Source organism: Podarcis raffonei, chromosome Z (genome assembly GCF_027172205.1).
Source record: "Podarcis raffonei isolate rPodRaf1 chromosome Z, rPodRaf1.pri, whole genome shotgun sequence".
Lineage (NCBI taxonomy): Eukaryota > Metazoa > Chordata > Lepidosauria > Squamata > Lacertidae > Podarcis > Podarcis raffonei.
In genome coordinates, this window is record NC_070621.1 from 22987816 (window position 1) to 23010982 (window position 23167).

Genomic DNA, 23167 nt, shown 5'->3' on the forward strand with positions numbered 1-23167 from the left:
GACGAGCCCTTTAACTGTGTGCTGCATAAAGAAGTACTCTATTTTTCCTGAATCTTCTAACGTTCAGCTTCCAGGAATAATTCTATAAACTCCCAGCAGTGCCTCTTACTCACCTTTTTCCTAAACTTAAATGCCCCAAGAAGTGCAACCTTTCCTCACAAGAGAGTCGCTCCAACCCCTTGATCATTTTGGCTGTCCTTTTCTGGACCCTTTCCAGCTCTGCAATCTCCCATTATACCTGACCATTGGCCATGTCTAGCTGGGGCTGATGAGATTTGGGTCACAACACATGGGTCACAACACATCACACTTGCTATGCTTGAGACAGAGAAATAAATATGCCTCCCACTGATTTTCTCTTCTGCAGGTTAAACGTATCCAGCTCTTTCAATCTTTTATTGTTTCGACTTAAAATGTGGCACCCAGAACTATAGAGATTTAGTACAGAGGATTTCTACCCCCACGGCATTGTGCATTGTGGTATTATACCCTCACAACACAGATGTACCCTGTGTGCTACTTGTACATTACACGTACTGTGTTCAGACACAGTGCGTTCTCAAGAAATCATTTTGTTAGGCGAGCGTTCGCCTAACAAAATTTCCATTGACTCCTTCGGGGAAATTTCTAACGCGTTCCTAACCACAGAATCTTTACTGCAAAATGAAGTGGGGTGGGGGACCAGCCCTGAGAAAACACTGGAAATTGCTCTAATACCTTGCAAAAAGCAAACAAGAAAGGAAAAAAATGCTCCTTATTTGTCTTGTATCTTCCCTTGCCTCCCCCTCGGGAAAAACGGCTGCCGCGGACCAGCAAAACACAAAAAGGCAGGCTTATTGAAAGCTGCTTATTCACAGTACTACACACAGATCTGGTTGTTGGGATATCTGAATCTGCAGTGTGTGTAGCATGGGTTTGGGTACTAATTCATAGTGTTTGGATAAATGGACTGTTGTATAACAAGCATTTGGATAGCGAGACCCACGTGCAGTGATTAGGAAGCCGCACAGCGAGCTTGGAAGAATTCTGCATATTTCCCTTTTTAAAGCAACCCAAAGCCCTGTACTGTATATTGAGACATCAGCATGGCAGGCAACCTTTCCCGCCCGCCATACTACTTTTCTACGTGGAGTGGGGGGTGGGAGAATACTAGGGTTATTATTCTTTTAACTGGAGGAGCATTCCAACATGTGAGGGGCCACCTATACTCTGACATGGTACAGCCCAAGCACTGGTTGATTATCTCCTTCGGGAAGGGAATTTAACCTGACACTGCCGCGGGCTACATTCTGGAGCCACTCTATACAGAAACACAGCCATTCTCAAAAGTATGCTATGACCTGTTTTGCTTACTCCCTCTTTCAAAAAATCCCCAACTCTCTCAATTCCTTAAAAATGAAGAAGAAGATTATAATTACGGAATCTCTCCCCCCCCCATTCCTATTTAATTGGTTTGGCTCCTATTAAAAATCGACGCCCCAAAGACCAGCGAGTAGAAGTCCGCTCCCTCCCTTCCAGTTTTCCCGACTCTATGCTCCGTCCCTTTGGCCTTTTACACATCACGCTGAAGAGGCGCATGCGCTCGCTGGAGAGGATCTGAGGTGTGTTGAGGTGAAGGGCGGGGAAAGTGCGTCACTTCCTCTGTTGCGCGCGCCGTCGAAAGCCAACGGAGTCTACTCCTCCCCCCTCCCTCCCCCGCCGAAGCGCACCGTTTCCGGCCCCCAAGTTCCTTAGTAACAATGGAGAGTAAGATGGCCGCTTGAGTGAGCGACGGGAGAGGGAAGGGAGAAGAAGAAGGAGGAGGGGTCGGGGGTCGGGCTCCAGACGCTGCCGGGGCTTTAGCGACGACGAGGAGGAGGAGAAAGAAGAAGGGGAGCGGGACGTGACGGACCTGAGCTTCAGGCCGCTGCGGGGCTGATCGCCGGACGGAGACCCCGGAAGGGCGGCGGACGAGCTGGAAGAGGAGGGAGGCGGTGAGTGACCGAGCCGGGCGGGCTCACCGGTCTGGCCGCGGAGAGCCGGCCAAGCCTGGCTCGACGGCGGTGGTCTTTCCACAGCCGTACCGCTTCTCGCCGGAGCGGGCGGGGAACACGGCAGCCGGAGCCGTCTCGTTGGGGCTGGGTCGCGGGTAGGCTGTGAAGAGGGGGGCAGGGGCCCCTACCGGCCCTTTCAGCCGCCGCCTATTCACCCACCCGCGTGAGCTGCTCGATTTCTTTCAGGGGCCTGCCCAATATATCGCCCTTGCTGAGGTCCGCTGTCACCAGTGGGCCTTGCTGGCTCGCCCAGGGTGGAGGTTTTCCTTTAGGAACATAGGAACGTTGTCGTATACCGACTCCTAGAATTGTAGAGTTCGAAGTGGGCCATGAGGGCCATCTAGCTCAGTCCCCTGCAATGCAGGAATCTTTCAGCCAACGTGGGGCTCAAACCCACGACCTCCGGATTAAGAGTCTCATGCTGTACTGACTTGAGCTAGTGATCTGGTCTTCGGTCCATGTAGCGCATTGCTGGCAGCACTGGCTGGCAGCAGCTCTTCGGGATTTTAGGTATGGGTAAAAACAAATGTGAATGACAGAAGCATGGCTATGAAGGTGCCTTGGTTAGAAATGAGGAAGATATATTTCATAATGTGCTTGCCTTGATGGGGGAGTAACTAGTTGTTTACTGAACTGTATTGTCTGTGCTGACTGGCAGCAGCTTCTAGGGGTCTCAGCCAGGCAGGAGTCCCTTGTCAGCCCTACCGACATGCTACACACCCCCATGTACAAAAGGCATAATCAGTAGCCTGATCTTCCTTTTTAGGGAAGGGGGAATACAGTGAAAGACCCGTTGATTTTTTTTTGCTGCTGGGAAAGAAAGTGAGTTCTTAGGCTGGTAGCCCAACTTAAATATTTAGACAGTTTCAAGTAGGGTATCACTGAGGTTAGTTACTATATCATTATACCTCCTCTTGTCATTGCTGTTCACTGAACCTCATAGTCCTGATGGGGAAATCCCACCCAGAATTAGTGCTTCATTGATGTTCTTACTCCCAGAAATCTGGTCCTCCTTTTTCTGTGCTAGAGATGTCCTAATTTCTCAATAATCTCTCTCGGGGGTAAATCTCAACATGCTTATTGTGTGATTCTGTCAGGAAGGGCAAAACACTACATTTGTTTTCACTTTTTGAGGTTTTATACTATAACCTAAATTATGGAGTACCTTTTACTGCCTTTGGCAGGTGATATTGTGGGGGGGGGCTGGGGTGGATCAACAGAAACCATGCAGCTTTTAAAATAGGAACAATTAAAACAAATTCCTTGACTTTTAATTTGAGCTTTGTTTATCATAAAATTCAAGTCATTGTATCAGAATATTTGGATTTTCACTTATAATTATATGGATGAACTTCGGACAATCTTTACCTGATACTAACTGGAACTAAGTTAAAACTAGGGGTTAGATTACTTCATGATGTGCAGAGTGGGTCCATGAGAGTTATATTGTTAGCCTGAGGTGCCTTCTTTATTTGCCTTATCTACAGTGCTAGTTATGTTCGTGGTACAGGTAATGTAAAGAAGCTGTTCTTCTCCAAATGTTGGCATGGAGAAGAAAGTGCAACTGGCTTCAACTGATGATCAGAGCAATATTAAAGTAAACAAGGGATATGGGTGGCGCTGTGGTCTAAACCACTGAGCGTCTTGGGCTTGCCGACCAGAAGGTTGGTGGCTCGAATCTCTGTGACGGAGTGAGCTCCCGTTGCTCTGTCCCAGCTCCTGCCAACCTAGCAGTTCGAAAGCACGCCAATGCGGGTAGATAAATAGGTTCCGCTGTTGCGGGCAGGTAAACAGCGTTTCCATGCGCTATGGTTTCCGTCACAGTGTTCCGTTGCCCCAGAAGTGGTTTAGTCACGCTGGCCACATAACCCGGAAAGCTGTCTGTGGACAAACACTTGGCTCCCTTGGCCTGAAAGTGAGATGAGCGCCACAACCCCATAGTTGCCTTTGACTGGACTTAAGCATCCAGGGGTCCTTTACCTTTTTTTTACCTTTAAAGTAGAATACTTCAGTCTTTAATAGTCAATATTAAAGTCCAATCCAAGTTTTTAGAAAGCTGTTATATGATGGCATCATTGTGCATTATACCTTACACAAGTAAATGAAGGCAAAAAAGTTGGATCTTAGACCCTGCCCAAAACATCCTGCAATCTAAACTGGGGGAACAGACAACCAGGGAAGGCAAGAATAACACCTGTATTTGCACACATTTGCTCCTTAACATAACATTTATTCCATTTGGGGATGTGGAATAAAGGCTTGAGCTAAAAGCCTTCACAGGAATGGTGGGATTTAAAGAGGGAGAAAATTGACATTGCAGGTAGCTGTTGTGGGAGGAACCTTCAAGGACAAGGGGCAGGCAGGCAGTGGGTAAAATTGTTGGAGGGGAGGAGACTTTCCAGTATTTTAAAAGTCAGGGACATAGGAAACTGCCTCATACTGAATCAGACCATTGGTACATCTAGTTCAGTATTATCTACCCTGACTGGCAGAAGCTGTCCAGGTTTTCAGGTATGGGTAAAAACAAATGGGAATGAAAGAGAATACTGTAAAGGTGTCTATGCATATTTGTTTGTCATGATAGGGGAGTAACCAGTTGTTTACTGACTAATAACTGTTAAGCTTTATTTCTCTCTAGAGTTGTCATTGTACCTCTGGTTACAAACTTAATTCATTCCGGAGGTCTGTTCTTATCCTGAAACTGTTCTTAACATGAGGAGCCATTAGTGAAAACGTATCTCCTGCTGCACACGCGCTTCCGAAGCGCAATTTCCGCTCGCATCTCGGAGCAAAGTTCACATCTGGGAGCAACTACTTCTGGGTTAGCACAGCTTGTAACCCGACGCATGTGCAACCAGAAGCGTTCATATCCAGAGGTACCACTGTGCTGTGTCTCACTTCCTGCCAAGCTCAGAAAAAAATTAACGCCAAGAATGCCAGTGTTTAATTTGGAGCAGTTATAAAAAATCTGGGATATATTTGTGTGATTTGACTGTCCAGGTTAGAGAAGAATTGTCCTCTTATTTTGTGTATTGTGTGGTCAGAAAATGACATGCATGGGGTTTTTTTTGCTGCTAGGGTCTTTCTTAAATGTTTCCTGCTTAATATTTACAGTAATCTAAAAACTGCAAGTCTCAAAAACTTAACCTTGGTGGCAAATTTTACTAGTATGCTTAGTATACTAGGAGGAGGCTGACAGAAGTGGGTTGTTCCTTTCTAGGAACCCATATTGGAATACTTAACTGAAACTGATGTCTCTGCATTCACAATTTATGTAGTATTATTTTTTAAGTGAACTACACATGGCCTTGCAAATTTTGTGTTTATCAGGGTACCTTTACTAGACTGAGTGGATCAAAAACAATCCTAAATGGTAGATTTGTTATAGTGAGGCAGTGAGATTGTAATACTAATTATGTTGCCTAAAAGCACAATGGCTTTATCCTCTTGAAGTGGCCCTACATGTACAAGTGGGGAGGTGCCTGAAGGAGGCTCTGGAGTGAGTTAAAACTGCTTTAGGCAAGTGAAGTGTACAGCTGTCAGTTCTTCTCGCAGTTACTACTTGCTGTCTTTTCCCTGTCCAGCTTGTTTCTGCTCCTACGGTTTCTACTAAAAATGCAGTGTAGTTCTAGTGTTTTATATGCACTTTTTGTTGTTCCTCCAGGCTTTGACTGGTTCCTGTAAATTCTGGGGTGAGGGGTTGCATCACTTGTAGCACTGTGCTTAAGAGATAAGCAGGCCATCTCTCTCCCCGCCGCCCCAATTTTTCTTAACCACAGTGTAGCATTAATCGGCTTCTGCAATCCAGTTTCAAACCCTGGTTAGCATTAATGATGTTTAGCAAAGGTACAAACATAACAGTAGACATTGATTAATGTAATGTGTGTACAGTCGTACCTCTGGTTACGCACTTAATTCGTTCTGGAGGTCCGTTCTTAACCTGAAACTGTTCTTAACCTGAAGCACCACTTTAGCTAATGGGGACCTCCTGCTGCTGCTGCACGATTTCTGTTCTCATCCTGAAGTAAAGTTCTTAACCCGAGATAATATTTCTGGGTTAGCAGAGTCTGTAACCTGAAGCGTATGTAACCTGAAGTGCATGTAACCTGAGGTACCACTGTATTCAGTTGTTGACAACGTTGTATGAAGAGGATCTGATACTACATATAGTCTAGCATGATCTTACTTATGGAATATTGCTCTTTGGGCATTGATTCTGATATAGTGTCTGAGTATTCATTGGCATTCATGTGGGGGTGACACATTTAGGATGGGCATGGTTGCCACTGTTCCTTTCCAGAGGGTACTTGACCATTGTGGGAGTAAAATGGGTGGTAAGGGGGAAACAACAGGTCACTGTCACTTGAACCTAGTCTTCAGAGACCTTTGGGACTAGTGAGAATTGTAAGACCTCTGCTTTCCTGAAACATTTATAGTGGTGGAATTTTTCAGCCAGTCTTTGAGAATGCTGTCTTTAATAGAATCCTGTACTCTGATTGGTTTAATATAAGCAGAATAAATGGCAAAACTATTTCTGCACTTCGTGTTATCACACTCTTGCCATTTGTTTTACATAATGCATTGTTTCGACATTTTAAATTCTTGAGGTTTAAAATTTTGGAAGTTTAATTTGTTTAAAATTTTGTATTTTTAATTGTTCTAAGACATTTTGAGTCCACCGTGGTGAAAAGTAGGAAATGAATTTTTAAATAATTATGTTGGAGAGAAGGCCTTGTGATTTGTAGAGACTTAAATATTGTGCTTAAAGATCCTGTTTTGACCTTACAGTTAGGTATTATAAAGTGGAAGTTGGTACTGCTTGTTCTGGACACTGCAACCTGTATTTCCAGGAATCGTGTGTCAAGTGTCACTTGACTTTCCCTTCTTGCTGAAAAAAAGTATTGCATTTTAAATTGCTTCTCAAATTCAAAGAAGTTGAATTTGACAATTTATGTAGACATAATTAGGTCTATGATATCAGATAATTTTTAGAATTCATGATGGTCAACGTATTGAATAGTAGAAAATGCTTTATAAATATGGTAATATCAGAGAATTGTAGCATTGGAAGGGACCATGAGGATCATTTAGGCTAACCCCCTGCAGTGCAGGAATCTTTAACCCAACGTGGGGCTCGAACCCATGACCCCGAGACAGTGTTAGAAATTAGCCGGGTACTAGGTGCATTTTGCTACTGGTGTGGGCCCAATTGTGACCATGTGGAGATCTCTGCATGCCAGGATGGCAACTGACATCTCCATCTGGATAGCCTCTCCAGCTTTCTTAAGCAGAGAAGCAGAAGAACTTACTTATTGCATTTATATCCCACCTTTATTTCCAAGGTGGAATACATGGTTCACCCCCTCCTCAGTTAATCTCTGCAATCACCCTGTGAGGCAGGTTAAAAGGCTGTGCCTGGCCTAAGGTCACCCAGTGAGCTTCATGACTGAGTGGACATTTGAACCCTGGTCTCCCAGGTCCTAGTCCAGCATTCTAACACTACACCACACTGGCTTCCCAGAGCACTTCTGCTATGGGGCAGTGATATAAATTAAGTAGGTAAATCAATACAGGGAAAGCAAAATGTCACCTAGAGAAGGATCTGAAATATTTTCATTGAAGCTTGAATTTGTTTTATTCTGGATTGTTTTATTTGATGTTTTAATGTGTTGTAAACAGCTTTGATATATTTTTTTCTTCTGAGCCCCACCATTTGGTAATAAATTGTGGGAGATAGGGAGGATAGTGACAGGAACTTGGATAGTGTCAAGAATCCAATTAAGTGGAAGTGTTCCCTGCTCCTCTGGGAACACTTCCAGAGTTCTTGCTGGCCAACAATGCTGTTCCATTAGTGTTGGTTCCATTGGTAGGTAAAATAAAAGCCTGTGGCACCTTAAAAACTAAGATGCTTATTATAGCACAAGCTTTGGTGGACTCTTCATTTCCATAGGTTTATAACCCAACTTAAAAAAACAAAAACTTTCCAACAAGATGCATCAGACACAGGTTACATGGGCCACACATGTATATAAAAATGGTAATTAAAACACATAAGTGTAAAAATGAGTACAGTGGTACCTCGGGTTAAGTACTTAATTCGTTCCGGAGGTCCATTCTTAACCTGAATCACCACTTTAGCTAATGGGGCCGCTGTGCCGCCACTGCACAATTTCTGTTCTCATCCTGAAGCAAAGTTCTTAACCCGAGGTAATATTTCTGGGTTAGCGAGTCTGTAACCTGAAACGTATGTAACCTGAAGCGTATGTAACCCGAGGTACCACTGTAACAGTAAAATAAATATGAATATAGTGAATAGCCTGTGAATGCATTAAAACAGAAACCTTGCCCTGTCAAACCTTAAAATTACAGTGTCAGTAAAGTAGTACCATATATTTCAGCTGCCTAAATAAAATCAAGAAAAAGCCATAGACCCACATATAGGCTTGATAATGAAGAGCTTGTCTTATACCTGGATCAGGATCCACAAATGTGGAGCCATTGTTGAAAAAGCTCTTTCCCTTGTACACACACACCCCAGCCTGATTGCTCTCACAGATGGGCATAGTTGGCTACAATCCACAGCTCTTTGCTCATCACTGTTGTAGGCAAGAGTTCTTCTAGGCTTCTGTGTGCTTCCAGAAGAGCCTTGGGGTGAAAAGCAAGTTGATAGGTGTATTGACTGGTAGCTATAGTGTCATGATTCAGATTTTCACTGCATCCCTGGAAGCAAGTGGACTTTGAGCTTTAGCTCAAGCTCTTGTGACCATGATAATAGAATCATAGAACTGTAACGTTGGAAGGGACTCCAAGGGTCATCTAGTCCCGCCCCCTGCAATGCAGGAATCTCAACTACAGCATCCATGAAAGATGGCCATCCAACCTCTGCCTATAAACCTCCAATAAAGAGAGCCCACCACCTTCCAAGGGAAAAATATGTACTGCATTCTTACTGCTTCTCAGTACTGCATGTTAGATATTGTGTAATAAATTAGTTTGTAGGGCAGTTGTGCCTCACTCTTCCATGTGAGTATGTGTAGGAAAGGAGATTTGGGCTCTATGAAGAAGTTCACTCCTCAGATACCTTTAATCTCTTACTTACTCATTCTAAACCACAGGCTTGGAAAGAGCAACTTCCCTCATTATGTGGGATAAGAATGTTGTCCAGGTGACAAACAGGAAAATGGTTTTCAGTCACTGCTATGCCACCAATGACTTTCATAGGCATTTGTTTTCTTGTCATTTTTGTATTTACTTCTGGCTTGGTACAGAAATCCAGGATCTGCAGGTAACAGGCCATGCACCCCCTGTTTTGTGTGTGTGTGCGCGCTATACAAAAATCACAATGTGGGAAAAGCTATGAAGCCAGCCAATGCCTCTACATAACTCCATCCTTATTTCAGACATTGTGATATATCTGTATATCACGAGGTTTAGCTGATGATATAGCACAATGTTGAAAAATAGATACTGCACACATATTGCACTTCGGTTTTACTTAAGGAGTTTGGTGGCACTTCTGATTGCCTGAAATAGAAGACCCATACCTTATTGATTTTCACAACTGATACGATGTTTCAGATAGAGACTTCTCACATCTGGACTAAAACCAGGGAAGATTAGATTCAAATCTTTACTCAACCATTATTCTCTTTAGGAGCCACTTAGCCAGTCAAATACACTCCCTCTGATCAACCTCACAGGGTTGTTGTGAGGGAACTATGTACATTACTATGAACTCTTTAGGGGAAGAATATATTGTTGTTGTTGCTGCTGCTGCTGCTGTTATTTTATTTTATTTATTTTATTTTAATACTCGCCCTTCACCCTAAGGTGTAAGGGCAGGTTACAACAATCTAAAATACATTATAAAGTAGAACAGGAAGGAACGCATACAAAGTAATTAAAAAAACCTCACAGACTACGGAAAGTAACTTTAAATTAATCCATTTATTGATATACAAAGCTTAAAAAAATTAAATGAAACAAAACACATGTTACTTAGAAAATAGAATTGGATAAAATTAGATAAAATATTATATTTAAAGCATAAGGCAATTGGATATGTTTTGCATATGAATTAAGTATAATTGACAAAGCAATCAGTCAAAGTGATTTTATATCCTTTTATATCAATTAGCAATGGAACCAGGGGGCTGGACCTTTCCATTGAGTTTTTCCATTAATTTTATTGTTCCTGTGGGCAGACCCACATAAGATGTAGACAATGAATTACCACCATCTATCCGGGAGGCAGAAAAATGGGCAACGAGGGCCGCTGCTGTATCAGCTATTCCTCATTCAGGGAACTTTGACACATATCTAGTGCTGGTTTGCCGAAACACGTTATACCTTAACTTTTTTGTTGGCACCATGGCTCCTTTTACAGCCACTCCAACCGATGCCAAGGTCTTCATGACCCTTATTGAAAGCAGCAAATATATACACAAAAGTCGACTCGAGCAGTTTCTTCAGCTGTGACATAGTGTCATCCATTCTGATCCATCATGAGTGCTCTACAGTGTGCATAAAACATACCATAACTGCTGGATGTGATGCATATGTAGGCCTTGCAGGACCCAGATTTCCAGCCTGTATAGGGGGAGTTTCACAAACAAGGGCTTGACACAGAGAATGATGACCTCTCCTGGGCCACAGACATACAAGCTTCTGAGGGCAGAACTACCAAGATCTTACCAATCTTAACACATGAAAAAGTGTGTAGGGCTGTTTGGGGCCAGAGTTGTTTGGGGCTTTAAATACTAACATGAACACCTTGAATTGGGTCCAAAAAATGATCTGGCAACCAATACGGCTGTTGAGGCTGTGTTGAGATCTAAATGAAACCCCAGCCAGTAATCTAGCTTCTGCAGTTTGTTTGGACCAATGGAAGTTTCCAAGCTGTCTTCAAGGGCAACCCCTGCAGCAGAGCATTGCAGTAATCCAGTCTGGATTACAGTGGCCATGTTATTCCTTTCCCGAAAGGGTCATAGGTGGTGGATGGGCCATAGCTGAGGCAATAATTTTGTTGTAAATATCTCATATGAAAAATTACATGGCATGTTTCAAAGAACTTTTATTTTTGGTCACCTGATCTAGTAGTGATGGTAATGCCCTCAAGTTTGGGGTTTTGTTTTTGTTTTGTTTTGGGCAGTTAGGGGTGCTTTTAATCATTTGCCCCAACTATGTCTCCAATTTGGTTTGGTGGGCCATGCTAGAGCATTTTGCATTAGCGGGGGGGGGGGGACGACGACTTCCCATTTGCATCAAATTTCTGGTGGTGGGGACAATAGCAGGGGGCAAAGGATTAAATCCCCAGCCCCCATGTTATGCTCATGATCCCCTTTAGACCCCTGCTCCAATTTATGGAGAAAGAAACAAACGTACATCCTGCGCTTCAGGGCACAGATTTGGAGCTAACAATTGTCTACTTTGGCCCTTATTTTATTTTGTATTATTCTGTGTCCTTTATTTTGAACCTGATTTTTCCCCCCAGTGTGTGCATGTTTCACATTTAGCAGACTGCTAGCAGCTGTAGTTTGAAGAAGTGATTGGATATTTGGTTGCAGGATACAGTGGTGCCTCGCAAGACGAAACTAATTCGTTCTGTGAGTTTGTTCGTCTTGCGAATTTTTCGTCTTGCGAAGCACGGAACTGCACCTCTTCAAGCAATGCGCCCGGTTTTAAGAAAAAGGAAACAAATTCGCAAGACGTTTTCGTCTTGCGAAGCAAGCCCATAGGGAAATTCGTCTTGCGAAGCAACTCTAAAAACGAAAAACTCTTTCGGCTTGCGAGTTTTTCGTCTTACGAGGCATTCGGCTTGTGAGGTACCACTGTATATTAAAACACTCTTTCCACGAAGCAGTCTGCTTGCAGAAACCACATATAAGCCCTCAAACATCTTTTCAGTTATGAGGTGCTAATTTTGTGGTTGTGGGTGTTTTTGAATATATAAATTGATGGGAGCTAAGTGACCTAGCTGGTGGAGAATTGTGATGGTTTTCTGGTACTTCTCTCAAAAGTTATTCACTTAGGCTTGGATGACAATGCTGTGTGGCATATCAAGTGATTTCTGGTTGGCAGCATGGTCCTCTGGTCATAGTAGACAATGGAAAGCCCTCCGCTTATGGCCCCTGACTAATGGAATAGATTACTGCAGTTAAAACTAAAAGCTAAATATGTTTGTATATTTACAAATCATGCAGATCTTCCTTTGCATATTTTTTCACTGTTCTGCATGGTATTCTCTTTTATTTATGATGCCAAAGCAGGTAACAAAAAGTAAGAATGTACACCATTTTAAAAAAAATAATAATTAAAATTTATTATAGCCAGCAGCAAAATGTAGGCTAAAATTGTATAAATAGGAAGAGAAAAGAGCAATAAAATTGGTAGCCACATGATAAAATTCTTGGAGAATAAAATGGTCTGAATGTTTCCCTTGGGATCTTTTTTGGCAGCCTTCAGCAACATTTCACACACACACCCCTTTTACACTGCCTTCCCAAAGCTGGTAAGTGAAGTGCTGGGCTTTGGAAAGGAGGCCTGAGGGCTTAGAGTCCTCCTGCCTCTTTCCCAAACCCTCACTAGCGGAGATTGGGGTGTGTGTGTCAAATTTTGGCTTCCCACCACAGCAAGACAGTGTGTGGCCTGCAGGTTTCTGTGTCACGAAGTGTGCTTACAGCCCATTTGGTATCTAGACCTGGGCTAGATAATTAGGATTGGGTTTTTTAAAAAGAGCCTGAAATACTTAAGAAAAAGAACCATTATTTAACCATTATTTTAGTCTGTTATTTTTTAATGTTTCTGTAAAATTATGTTGCACCCACAGATTAAAACTTAACTCTTCTGGTATATAGGGCCAGGATTATATGGTTCTCCAAACAAATTGACTGTTTCCTTTTTTTGTAGACATTTTCCCTACTTTGATCAACATGGAAAGCTCAGATTCTAATAATAAAGGAAGTGTCGCTCAGTCTGAAGCACAGCGTCGGAGTCAGCTGGACCGCCTGGATCGGGAAGAAGCTTTCTATCACTTCGTGAATAATCTGAGTGAAGAAGACTACAGGCTAATGAGGGATAACAATTTGCTAGGCACCCCTGGTATGTTACTTCATGTGCTGGATGCAATTAAAATCCTTTTCAGGTGTGGAAATTCTGCCACTGAGATGTGATCAAAATTTACTAGCTCTTAACTCAGAAACAAGGGTTGAAAATAATTGCTTATGTCAAAATTGATTACACATGGTATTCTGAAGGGATCTTGCTTTCAACATGTAAGGCATATTGTGTTCTCCAGGAACTAGTGCTGGCCCTGCTGGTCAGCTGTCTTGGTGGCATTTGACCATGATATCATTCAAAGAAGCAATGCACAATGAAGCGAAAAAGCACTACTGTGCAGGTATCAGCTTCACTTTACTAAAGGATTGAAGGCAGCTCCTCTCACCACTCCCCCAGCCCTGCTGCAGATGAGAAGCAAACCTAGTTAGTGGCAGAGCAGAGATGCTACTTCTGACCACCTGTTACAACTGCAGTCCTCTCCAGACAGTTTTCTATGGCAAAAATCACTGCCTTCAACTGCCCATGTCTCCCATCCTTGTGTGGGCTTGGGGTGCTTCAATTTTTTTTGACAGACTGATGGTCAACCAAAAATGTTTTGATCCATCAATTCCTGACCCTTACCTTCTACTTTTCTTTTCTCTTGATGAGCATGCATTGTTTAGCTTTTTTCTTTTCCATAAGCTGACCTTTTAAAAATCAGTGCTGATTTGGACTGTTAGCTTGTGCACACAAGTGCAACGCATGTCCATTCTTTCACTATTGACCTTTTCCAGCTGTTTATATTTCTTACAAATCCACGTCACCACTAAGGTTTGTTGTGGCTATTTAGCATTTGGCAAAAACAGTTTAGTGTCCCCCCGCCCCCCAGTCCTGTCTTAGAAACATTTTTTTGCCCTCAGCATTTGTATTTTTTGAACTTGGTCACCCTTTCTATTGTTTTACTTGTGGTATATTCATTAGAATAAATGTCTCCCCCCTCTTATGATTGCCTGTTCTCACCACTTGGTTATAAAAACAACTTTGCTGATTCCTATCGCCCCTATTATGGCCTGTATTATACAACACTCCCTCCTGCTTCCATTTATTTAATTGTCTGTTCAGACAATATACTTTCAAACAGGTATTTCAGAGCATTGCAGGTCACTCCTCACTACTTCTTTTTGCACACCTTTGTGAGTCTTGGACTAATTGTGATTGGTGGCTGAACTTAAATTGAATATCATTTCCCTTTTCTTGTTATGTTGTTCCCTTTGGAGGTGTTTTCTAAACTCCTTCGTTCTCTTTTTTTTCGTCGTCTCCCCCCCCCCCCCCCAAACCCAGTTTATGTTGCTGGTTCTTGCTTTCCCTTAGTGCAGACCCTGCTGTCAAGTTCTAATTTTTTCTTTCCCTTTTCTCTTTCTGTTATTTGTTATGGACTATTGCCTGTCTTTGATTCATCATGCTTCCTTCTCAGTCTTGGAACTTCATTTTGGGTTCAGTCTGTAATGCTTCTTCTACTGTTGTCTCTTTTCTAAAAAATATATATACTTAGCTGTGGTGTCTCACATCAACAATCTCTGGCATGCTAAAATTTATATTATGTCAGACCTAGCAGTATCTGAGCCAGTAGTTTTCTTTTCCTCCTTGCCATCTTACTACATACCATCCACATTGGCTTATAATTCTAAAGTGTGGTTAGCACTGCACAGGTGAGCTGCCTTCCCTCCTCCTGTATTGATGGGAGTAGAACTTCTGTGGAGATTTTTTTCACTTTATAAGAATATCGCCATATGTCCTGTAAAGCACCAATCCAGTGTAACAAGCCACCTTCATAACTCTTGTTTTGAGGCTGTCATGTTTCAAAACTTACTAGAATTTGTTGTAAGCTGGAATTCCTTGTTTGTATGATCCAACAAGCCAAAATTCTTCGCAAAGTGAAACTAGTCTCTGCAGAAGCCCTCCTTCAGGTGGTGTGGGAAGGGGAGCCCACAAGTCTCGTGCTTTGTTCAGCCTTCCTGTAGCTCTTTGACGTAGCACCAAACCATAGTTTGTTACATCTGAAGGTAGCTATTCAGTGTAGAATAGAATGCTTGCTTTTGTTCTTACTACTATGCCTGACTTTTATTGAGTTGGATATTTCTCTTTTCACTTCTCATTTGCTTATGGGTGCACTGCTTTTTTTCTGAGACAAAACAGACATTTCTCAATTCATGTTTTATTTACTGTTCTTCAGGTATACAACCTCACAAAGTAGTTGTACAAAATTTTGATATACTGTAGTTAAAATAATACAGCAGAATTGAGATACATACAACAGAAGGCAATGGTCAGAAGAGCATTTTAAAAGCCAGATAAAACCCATCAATTGTAAATGATGGTCTTCACCTGGTGCTGAAATATATCAGAACCAGCTGAGCTACCTGGCAAGGGTGGGTGAGGGTCAGTTTTGCAGACATCTCTCTCCCTTAGCATCTAGCCTGTCTACACATGGGGTGCTTGCTTTCCTAAGAGGGAGTGATGGAACAAGCATTTTCATCATGTTCTTAGTTGAGCACAGTCATGTCCTTAAAGCCACAGTCTCAGCAAGCCTTTCCTCATGGCTTTGCAGGCATACCTGATTCCTATACTATTAACTCATGTGAGCAAAGAGTGCTTTCAAATAAGGAATCCTTGGATGTGAAAATTGATCTGTAGTGGTATGTGCTTCCTCTCATCTTTCAATCCTTGCACAATCCTCACACAAACTGTTTAGCAGTAGTTTAGGAATTGAACTGCCAAGCAAATACCATACAGGCTATATACCTGCCTAGTGGGCACTTCCCAGATCCTAAATAATCTGGATCCAGTGAGATGCACAGCCCTGGAAGTCACAGGTCTCTCTTTAAATATACCTGACCTTTGTGCCAAAGAAAATATACTCTTTCAACAGAAGGCCTATCTTGGAGAACTGCCTCCATGTGACCTGACTTCTTATACCTCTTTAAACAAGTGGCATCTCTGATAGCTTACTGTTTCTTGGTCTGTGCCATTCCTCCCCTCCACCACCCCCACTTTTCTTTTCTCTAATCTTTTGCTTGGGAGCCTCCCAGGATAATGATAATTTGGAAAGTTGTTACCTGTTCTTATCAGATTCATCAGAATTTAAAATAAAAATCATGGTTTATCTGGAACACCTCTTGAAAACTATTTCCGCAGGTGAAATTACTGAAGAAGAGTTGCTGAGAAGGCTGCAGCAAATTAAGGAAGGCCCACCCCAGCAGAACATGGAAGACAATAGAGGTATGTAATATTCATTGAGAGCAGCAAAAAGAAACCTCTAGCCCTGGGTTGCCTTGAATGATGGTCAGGGGTGCTGCAAGCAACGCTGGCCTCTGTCCCTCTTTTCTTCCCTCCCTTCCTCTGATGCCCTATCACATCTCTGCCTCCCAAAGGCTTGCACAGATGTTTGTTGCAGCAGCTTCAAGCTGCCCAGGTGAATGGAGCCTCTGGTGCTGGCCAGGGGGTGCTTCCCAGGCCCCTGTGGAGCAGTGTGAGGAGGCACTTCTCTTTGGGGCAAATGAGGCAGCTCAGAGGTCAGGGGCAGCAGCTGCGGCTGCAGCTGCAGCTGCCCAAAGGACTCCAGAGGAGAGGAGGATGAGGGAACACTCCGCAAGGGAGGGGTGAAGGGCTGCTGGCTCTGCAGGCAAGGGGTGACATAACTGAACTCCTGAGCCCCACAGGGGTTCCGCAGAAATAATGTAGTTGGTCAAGGGAGCCATGGACCCAAAAAGGTTGAAAACCTCTGCTCTAGCCTGTGGGCCCATCAGACCGCTTTCTCATTTGGCCAATAAGACAGTTCTGGCCAGGCTATGCCCACCTGACACTGAATTTGGGTTTTGCAAAAATCACCAATCAGCTGGTCATCCAAACCCTGCAGTTTGCAAGTGGTGCAGTGATCATTTGCACTTGCAAAGCACTGTGCATTGGCCCATGTGGTTTGATTTCAAGAAAACAAGCCACCTGGCAGCATCAGCTGAGGTAAAACATCTTACATTAGGAATTGTGTTAGAAATTGGAAGAATAGAAATTCTGAAGCCAGGGATGTGCAACATGTCAAATAAAACAAATTCTGTCATTGTACTCCTGGGATTGCACTTCGTCCCACCATTGGCTGCTTTATTGTGGCATGTTTTTTTAAAAAATAGATCTGTTTGTTTGTTCACATCCCTGTAAACAGCATTTTATTGACCTTTACCTTCTGTCAGATTGAGGCTACTTGTTCTTTCTCCTCTCATGCGACTTCATACCTGGGAAGTAGCCTGTAAGCCTCAACATTTTATTGTTGATGACATTATTATTAAATCCCTGAGATGTTTTATAAGAAGCAATTAATCATAAATGGAATGAAAGAACAAAGCATGCTGACTAGGAGCTAAGTCTTGTTGAAAGAAGTAATGATTCAAACATGATTTTTCCAGGCAACGAACATGTCTAATATATTTTCTGAGCTAGCTTCTGCACTGGCATGCTTAACATTGGACATACAGTGGCTGCAGGCCTGGTTTAAATAAGATTCTTAGCTTATGCATGGATGATAACCTACCTGGTATTGCACTGAAACCAGGCCTTAGTGGGAAAGCTTTTAAGTAAGTGTGCATAGGACCCTGCTGCAGGTGTTTCTTCTTAAGAGGTGGTGCACAGATTGGATCTGCTGCCTCTGCCATAGTTAAAAGTACAGGTGGTGACCATTTTAGGTGCATCCAATTGATGAGTGATTGCCAGTGCCCAGGTCCTTTTGGACCCAGAATGAGGCAGAGTGAGGGTGGGGAACTAATTGTCTTTTAAAAAAAATCCAACCACTCCTGCATGTTCCCTCCTATGAGTCTGCGCACTAAATGTCTTGTGACTTCCATAAGACTCCAAAATGGTGTCATTATTATTATTTTGTTAATGCTTACACTTTCTCCATGTCCATTTTGGCATGCTGCTCCTGAGAGTTGACTAATGGGCCAGTGTGGCCCTCAGCCCAAAAGAAATTAACCACCACCGCTTTCAAGTACCACAATACCTTTTCATATTGCTTAGCCCTTACAAAACTGATACCTTAACTACTGCCTGGCAAGGTTTCTGTCGCTGAATAGACATTTGAATCGCATGCACCCTGGATTGAGTTAACCTGTCTTAATGATTTTTACTGCAGCTTTGCTATTCTTATCAACTTAGTGAGACACAATGAGCTTACAGGGTCTCTTAAGAGTGCATTTATAATTACCATTATGATTCCTACAGTAAATGCATGCATGTGAAAGTATCGTGGCTCAGACTTGTTTTCAAAACCCTAACTCATAGCAATGTTGGGAAAGTGTTTAGCCCAGAGTTTCTCCAGTTTCCTAACTCTGGCAGTTGCTCTTGTCTTGCAGGTGCAGAGTCTGCAGAAGATGTATCTAATGGCGATTCCATAATAGATTGGCTTAACTCAGTTCGACAGACTGGGAATACAACACGAAGTGGGCAAAGAGGAAACCAGTCTTGGAGGGCAGTGAGCCGGACTAACCCAAACAGTGGGGATTTCAGATTCAGTTTAGAAATAAACGTCAATCGTAATAATGGTAACCCAAATCCTGAAACTGAGGGTGAGCCATCTGTGGAACCGCCCAGCAGAGAAGAAGCGGAAAACAACCAAAGTGATGCTGAGACTCCAAGATTTGAGACTCCTCCTGTTGTAGGGCAGCCTGGACCAGAAATTAGCCCCCCTGAAGTGATAAATGAAGCAGTTGCTCCTCACAGAGGCCTGAGGAGATCAAGAAGCCGAAGTCCAGAACAGCGGAGGACACGAGCTAGGACTGATAGAAGTAGGTCACCCCTTAATCCAATGAATGAATCTGCACGTCGGGTGCATCATAATATATCTTCTCAGACACCTGACCTTCCCCCAGTAAGTGAAGCTGAAGGGAGCTCTAGAACAAGACAGCATATGGTAATAAGGCAGCATACAACTACATCTGAGATGCCCAGTGAAAATACAGTGCTATTTTCAACTCCTGAAGCAAGACCCTCTCCTCAAGCAACAGCTCCTCCAGAAACAAATGGCAGTGCAGAGTCTGCAGCCCCTGGACAGAGGCCTCCAACTATTGTCCTTGACTTACAAGTGAGACGAGTCCGTCCAGGAGAATACAGGCAGAGAGACAGTATAGCCAACCGAACCCGATCAAGATCCCAGACCCCAAACAATACTGTGACATATGAAAGTGAGCGTGGAGGTTTTAGACGCACATTTTCACGCTCAGAAAGGGCAGGAGTGAGAACTTACGTCAGTACCATTAGGATTCCTATCCGGAGAATTTTGAATACAGGCCTGAGCGAGACGACATCTGTTGCCATTCAAACCATGTTAAGGCAGATAATGACTGGCTTTGGTGAGCTCAGTTACTTCATGTACAGTGATAGCGATGCAGAGCCTGGTGGCCCAGCACCAACCCCAAATGTAGAAATGGCAGAACCGCAGGGTGGAGGTGTCAGTGGAAATAGTAGTGGTTCAAGTCATGAAGGTCCTGATCCTTCTGCACCAGGAGAAGCATATGAAGGCAGTAATGAAGGGGCATCCACAGCTAGTGCTAGGCGAGAAGGACGGAATGCCAGGGGTTCTGTTACTTTTGAAGAAAGTGGCTCACTCCCATTCCTGAGCCTGGCTCAGTTTTTTCTGCTTAATGAAGAAGACGATGACCAACCCAGAGGCCTCACCAAGGAGCAAATTGACAACCTAGCCATGAGAAATTTTGGTGAAAGTGATGCTCTGAAAACCTGTAGTGTCTGTATTACAGAATACACAGAGGGGAACAAACTGAGGAAGCTCCCATGCTCTCATGAGTACCATGTGCACTGCATAGATCGCTGGCTGTCGGAAAACTCTACCTGCCCAATTTGCCGCCGAGCAGTCTTGGCTTCTGCTAACCGAGAGAGTGTTGTCTAAGCAAGGTGTGAACTTTGAGCTGAGTGCACAAGATGAGCTAGCAGTGGGCAAAGAAGCCACCTTTCTGTGGCCACTTTTTGTGTGGTAGGTATAAATGTAAAACAATCCTCCCGAAATGATTTATTTTTTTTAAACAACCCTCACTAGTGGGAACCTTCTTGATTAAGGTCCTGAAAATGATACTGGGTTTGTGTCATCAGTTAAAACAAGTGAGAAAACAAAACAAAAACACCACTACATTTGCCCAAAGACACTTGCCTGCTGTGTTCTCAGTTTATTCCAGCACAAACAAGGTTCACATCTTTCCTCTCCCATCCCAGTGAGTGGTGAATGCTGAAGATCCCAACATTCTGCTCTTCCCTGTGAAGAATATGACTGGAATCATTCAGCTACATATACAGCTCATGTTTCACTGTGGATTAAAACAAAAACTGAACAATAAAATTGCACCCCTGAATATGATTTAGTTCCCTCCTTGTATAGGGTATTGAACATGGCAATGTAAATAACACTAATATTAGCCCTCTCCCACTGTACAGCTGTTTTTAGCCCAACACTATGGTATGCCATAGAATGAGCTGGTAGTTTTGATGGGGATATTTATCTTGCTGTGGAAATATGTTAATTGCTTATGCCTGTTATAAATGAACACACTTTTGTTTTTAAAAATGTAAAGCTTTTTGTATAGATCAATAAAGTTTTAATTGCACTGCTGTACTAATGCCTTTGGAATGAAAACCATTATGGTTAGAAATAATGCATTGGTGTGACTCCCCCCTGCAGAGTGAGCAAGATAGCAAAGAGCTGCCCCTGTCAGTATTAAAGTCATAGCATGACACCCAAAACAGCCCAACAGATAGAAATGGGGTGTTCATAGTTCACTGCTTGGGTGTAGGGGTACCACTGAAAAGACACAAATTGAAAAACTTGGTGCTAACAGGGACCTCTTCCTAAAATACAGATCTCTTTGATGCCCCAACCCTGCAAAACAGTAATTGATTACATCGGGGTGGCTAACCTTTAACCCTCCATAGGTTGTTGGATGCCTAGTTCTCATCATTCCCAATCTTCATGGCCCGTAGTTGGGGAGGATGGGAATTGTGGTCCAAGCAACAACTGGAGAACCAAATGTTTTACATTACTGGCAGCTTTGTAATAAGTTTGCCTCTCCCCCAGATCGTGTATTACAGGCATATGTATACAATGTGTTTTCTGCGGGCAAAGTACTTTTATTGCTCTGCCTGTTCTTTGGGAACCTACAGCTTTCAGCATAAATCCCTCAAGTAGTGGCTTGTGTATTTTTCTAAATAACAGTTAAATTGAATGGTACCACTTCTTCCTTCCTTTGAGGTGGAAGAGAAACTAGCAGTGTATCTGTTCAATTTTTAAAATTACAGAGTGAGTGGTTTTATCAAGCTTAGAATCCTGTGAATTTATCCATACATAAAACTGTTAAGGCAGTTAATTTAGAAATTCCTTTATAAATCAAACAATTCCCTGTCCCTGCCCCATACATACTAAGAGTCAAGTTTTACTGAGCAAAACAGCCCTGTATGTTGCTTTTGCTTACAGACTCTTGATATTTGCATAATCTTGGATATATAAAAGGTAAGTTTTCAGTTGGCTTTATACAGGCAAAAACAAACAGTCTTGCTGCTTTAATAAAACATTTTCAGCTAGAGAAGGATTTCATAGCACCTCTTCTCCCTCTCCTTTGCTGCCTGAAGTAGATTATAGATAAGTACAAAATTTTATGTGCAAGGTTGTTCCTCTACCACAGACTATTCATACCTTTCAACTTAGAGCAGCTTTCAAATAAAAAATGCAGATAGAGGTACTCTTCTAATTTTGTTGGGACATGCATTCATTTTTTTCGAACATTAAAAGTGATTAATAGAGGAAAACTTGTTTGTATTTTCATTCAGAAATGCAATGAAGCCCACATTAAAAGCTTTGTTGCAGATGTGCTCTTGACCTTTGCTTTAAAAAGGTAAAGGGACCCCTGACCATTAGGTCCAGTCATGACCAACTCTGGGGGTTGCGGCGCTCATCTCGCTTTATTGGCCGAGGGAGTTGGTGTACATGACTAAGCCGCTTTTGGCGAACCAGTGCACAGAAACACTGTTTACCTTCCCACCGGAGCGGTACCTATTTATCTACTTGCACTTTGATGTGTTTTTGAACTGCTAGGTTGGCAGGAGCAGGGACCGAGCAACGGGCGCTCACCCCGTCGTGGGGATTCGAACCGCCGACCTTCTGATCGGCAAGTCCTAGGCTCTGGTTTAACCCACAGCGCCCCCCGCATGCACACGAAAGCTCATACCAAGAACAAACTTAGTTGGTCTCTAAGGTGCTACTGGAAGGATTTTTTAAATTTTGTTTTGACTATGGCAGACCAACACGGCTACCTACCTGTAACTTGTACAGTGAAATCAGGTTTCTAAATAGCAAATTGCCAGGTTCCTTATGGAGAAAGGCAGGAAAGCTTTAAACAAGCTGGTTTCTTTTCCTTTTAGGCCCCAAATAGTTAACACAAGTGTATGTGCAGCAAAGCCTAGTATAAAACAGCTTTTGCACAACCTGTGGACTAACTTGGATGCTGAAGTTGCTTTTAGGAACTTGGCATGTTGCAAGACAGCTGTGGGTGGGGAGGGATGGAAGGAAGGATGGATGGACTTATCTCTGGTTCTTAGATTAATACTAAACACCTGTATAGCTCCTGTTCCCTAAAACAAAACATGAATGGAACAACCTTCACTTGTTGTTGCTGTTGCTATGGTAAACTGCCCTTGAATGAAGGTCTCCACCTTCAAGGGCAGTTTACCACAGCAACAGCAGCAATGTAGCTATTGCCTCTGCTTCCTTGCTTATTTATTTATTTTGAGCATTTCTTGCCTGCCTTTCAGCCAAAAGGACTCCAGGAGCAGCTAACATATAGTCAAAATGAGACTGACCCTACCTGTAGGCTTACTGCCAAGGGAAGAGTAAAATAAAAACTCAGGTACCAATTGCTAAACAGTTCCTATAATGTCCAGCTGGCACAGCTGAGGGAGAGGAGGTGCCTAATAGAGCTGAGCCCCCAGCAAAGATAATGTAAGGAGCTCAGCTTATTTTCCTTCCTGAGGCTGTCTGGTGGAGTGACTGCCCC

General features: G+C 43.0%; 1 protein-coding gene across 1 annotated transcript; it reads left to right on the plus strand.

The window, feature by feature from the left end:
- Window positions 1-1696: 1696 nt before the first annotated feature.
- On the plus strand, window positions 1697-20736 carry RLIM (ring finger protein, LIM domain interacting). Its single transcript, XM_053373744.1, has 4 exons — window positions 1697-1973; window positions 12942-13133; window positions 16266-16349; window positions 18470-20736. Exons 2-4 carry the CDS (start codon window positions 12965-12967, stop codon window positions 20017-20019), a joined length of 1803 nt encoding a protein of 600 aa, XP_053229719.1. The 5' UTR covers window positions 1697-1973; window positions 12942-12964; the 3' UTR covers window positions 20020-20736.
- The last annotated feature ends 2431 nt before the right edge of the window (window positions 20737-23167 follow it).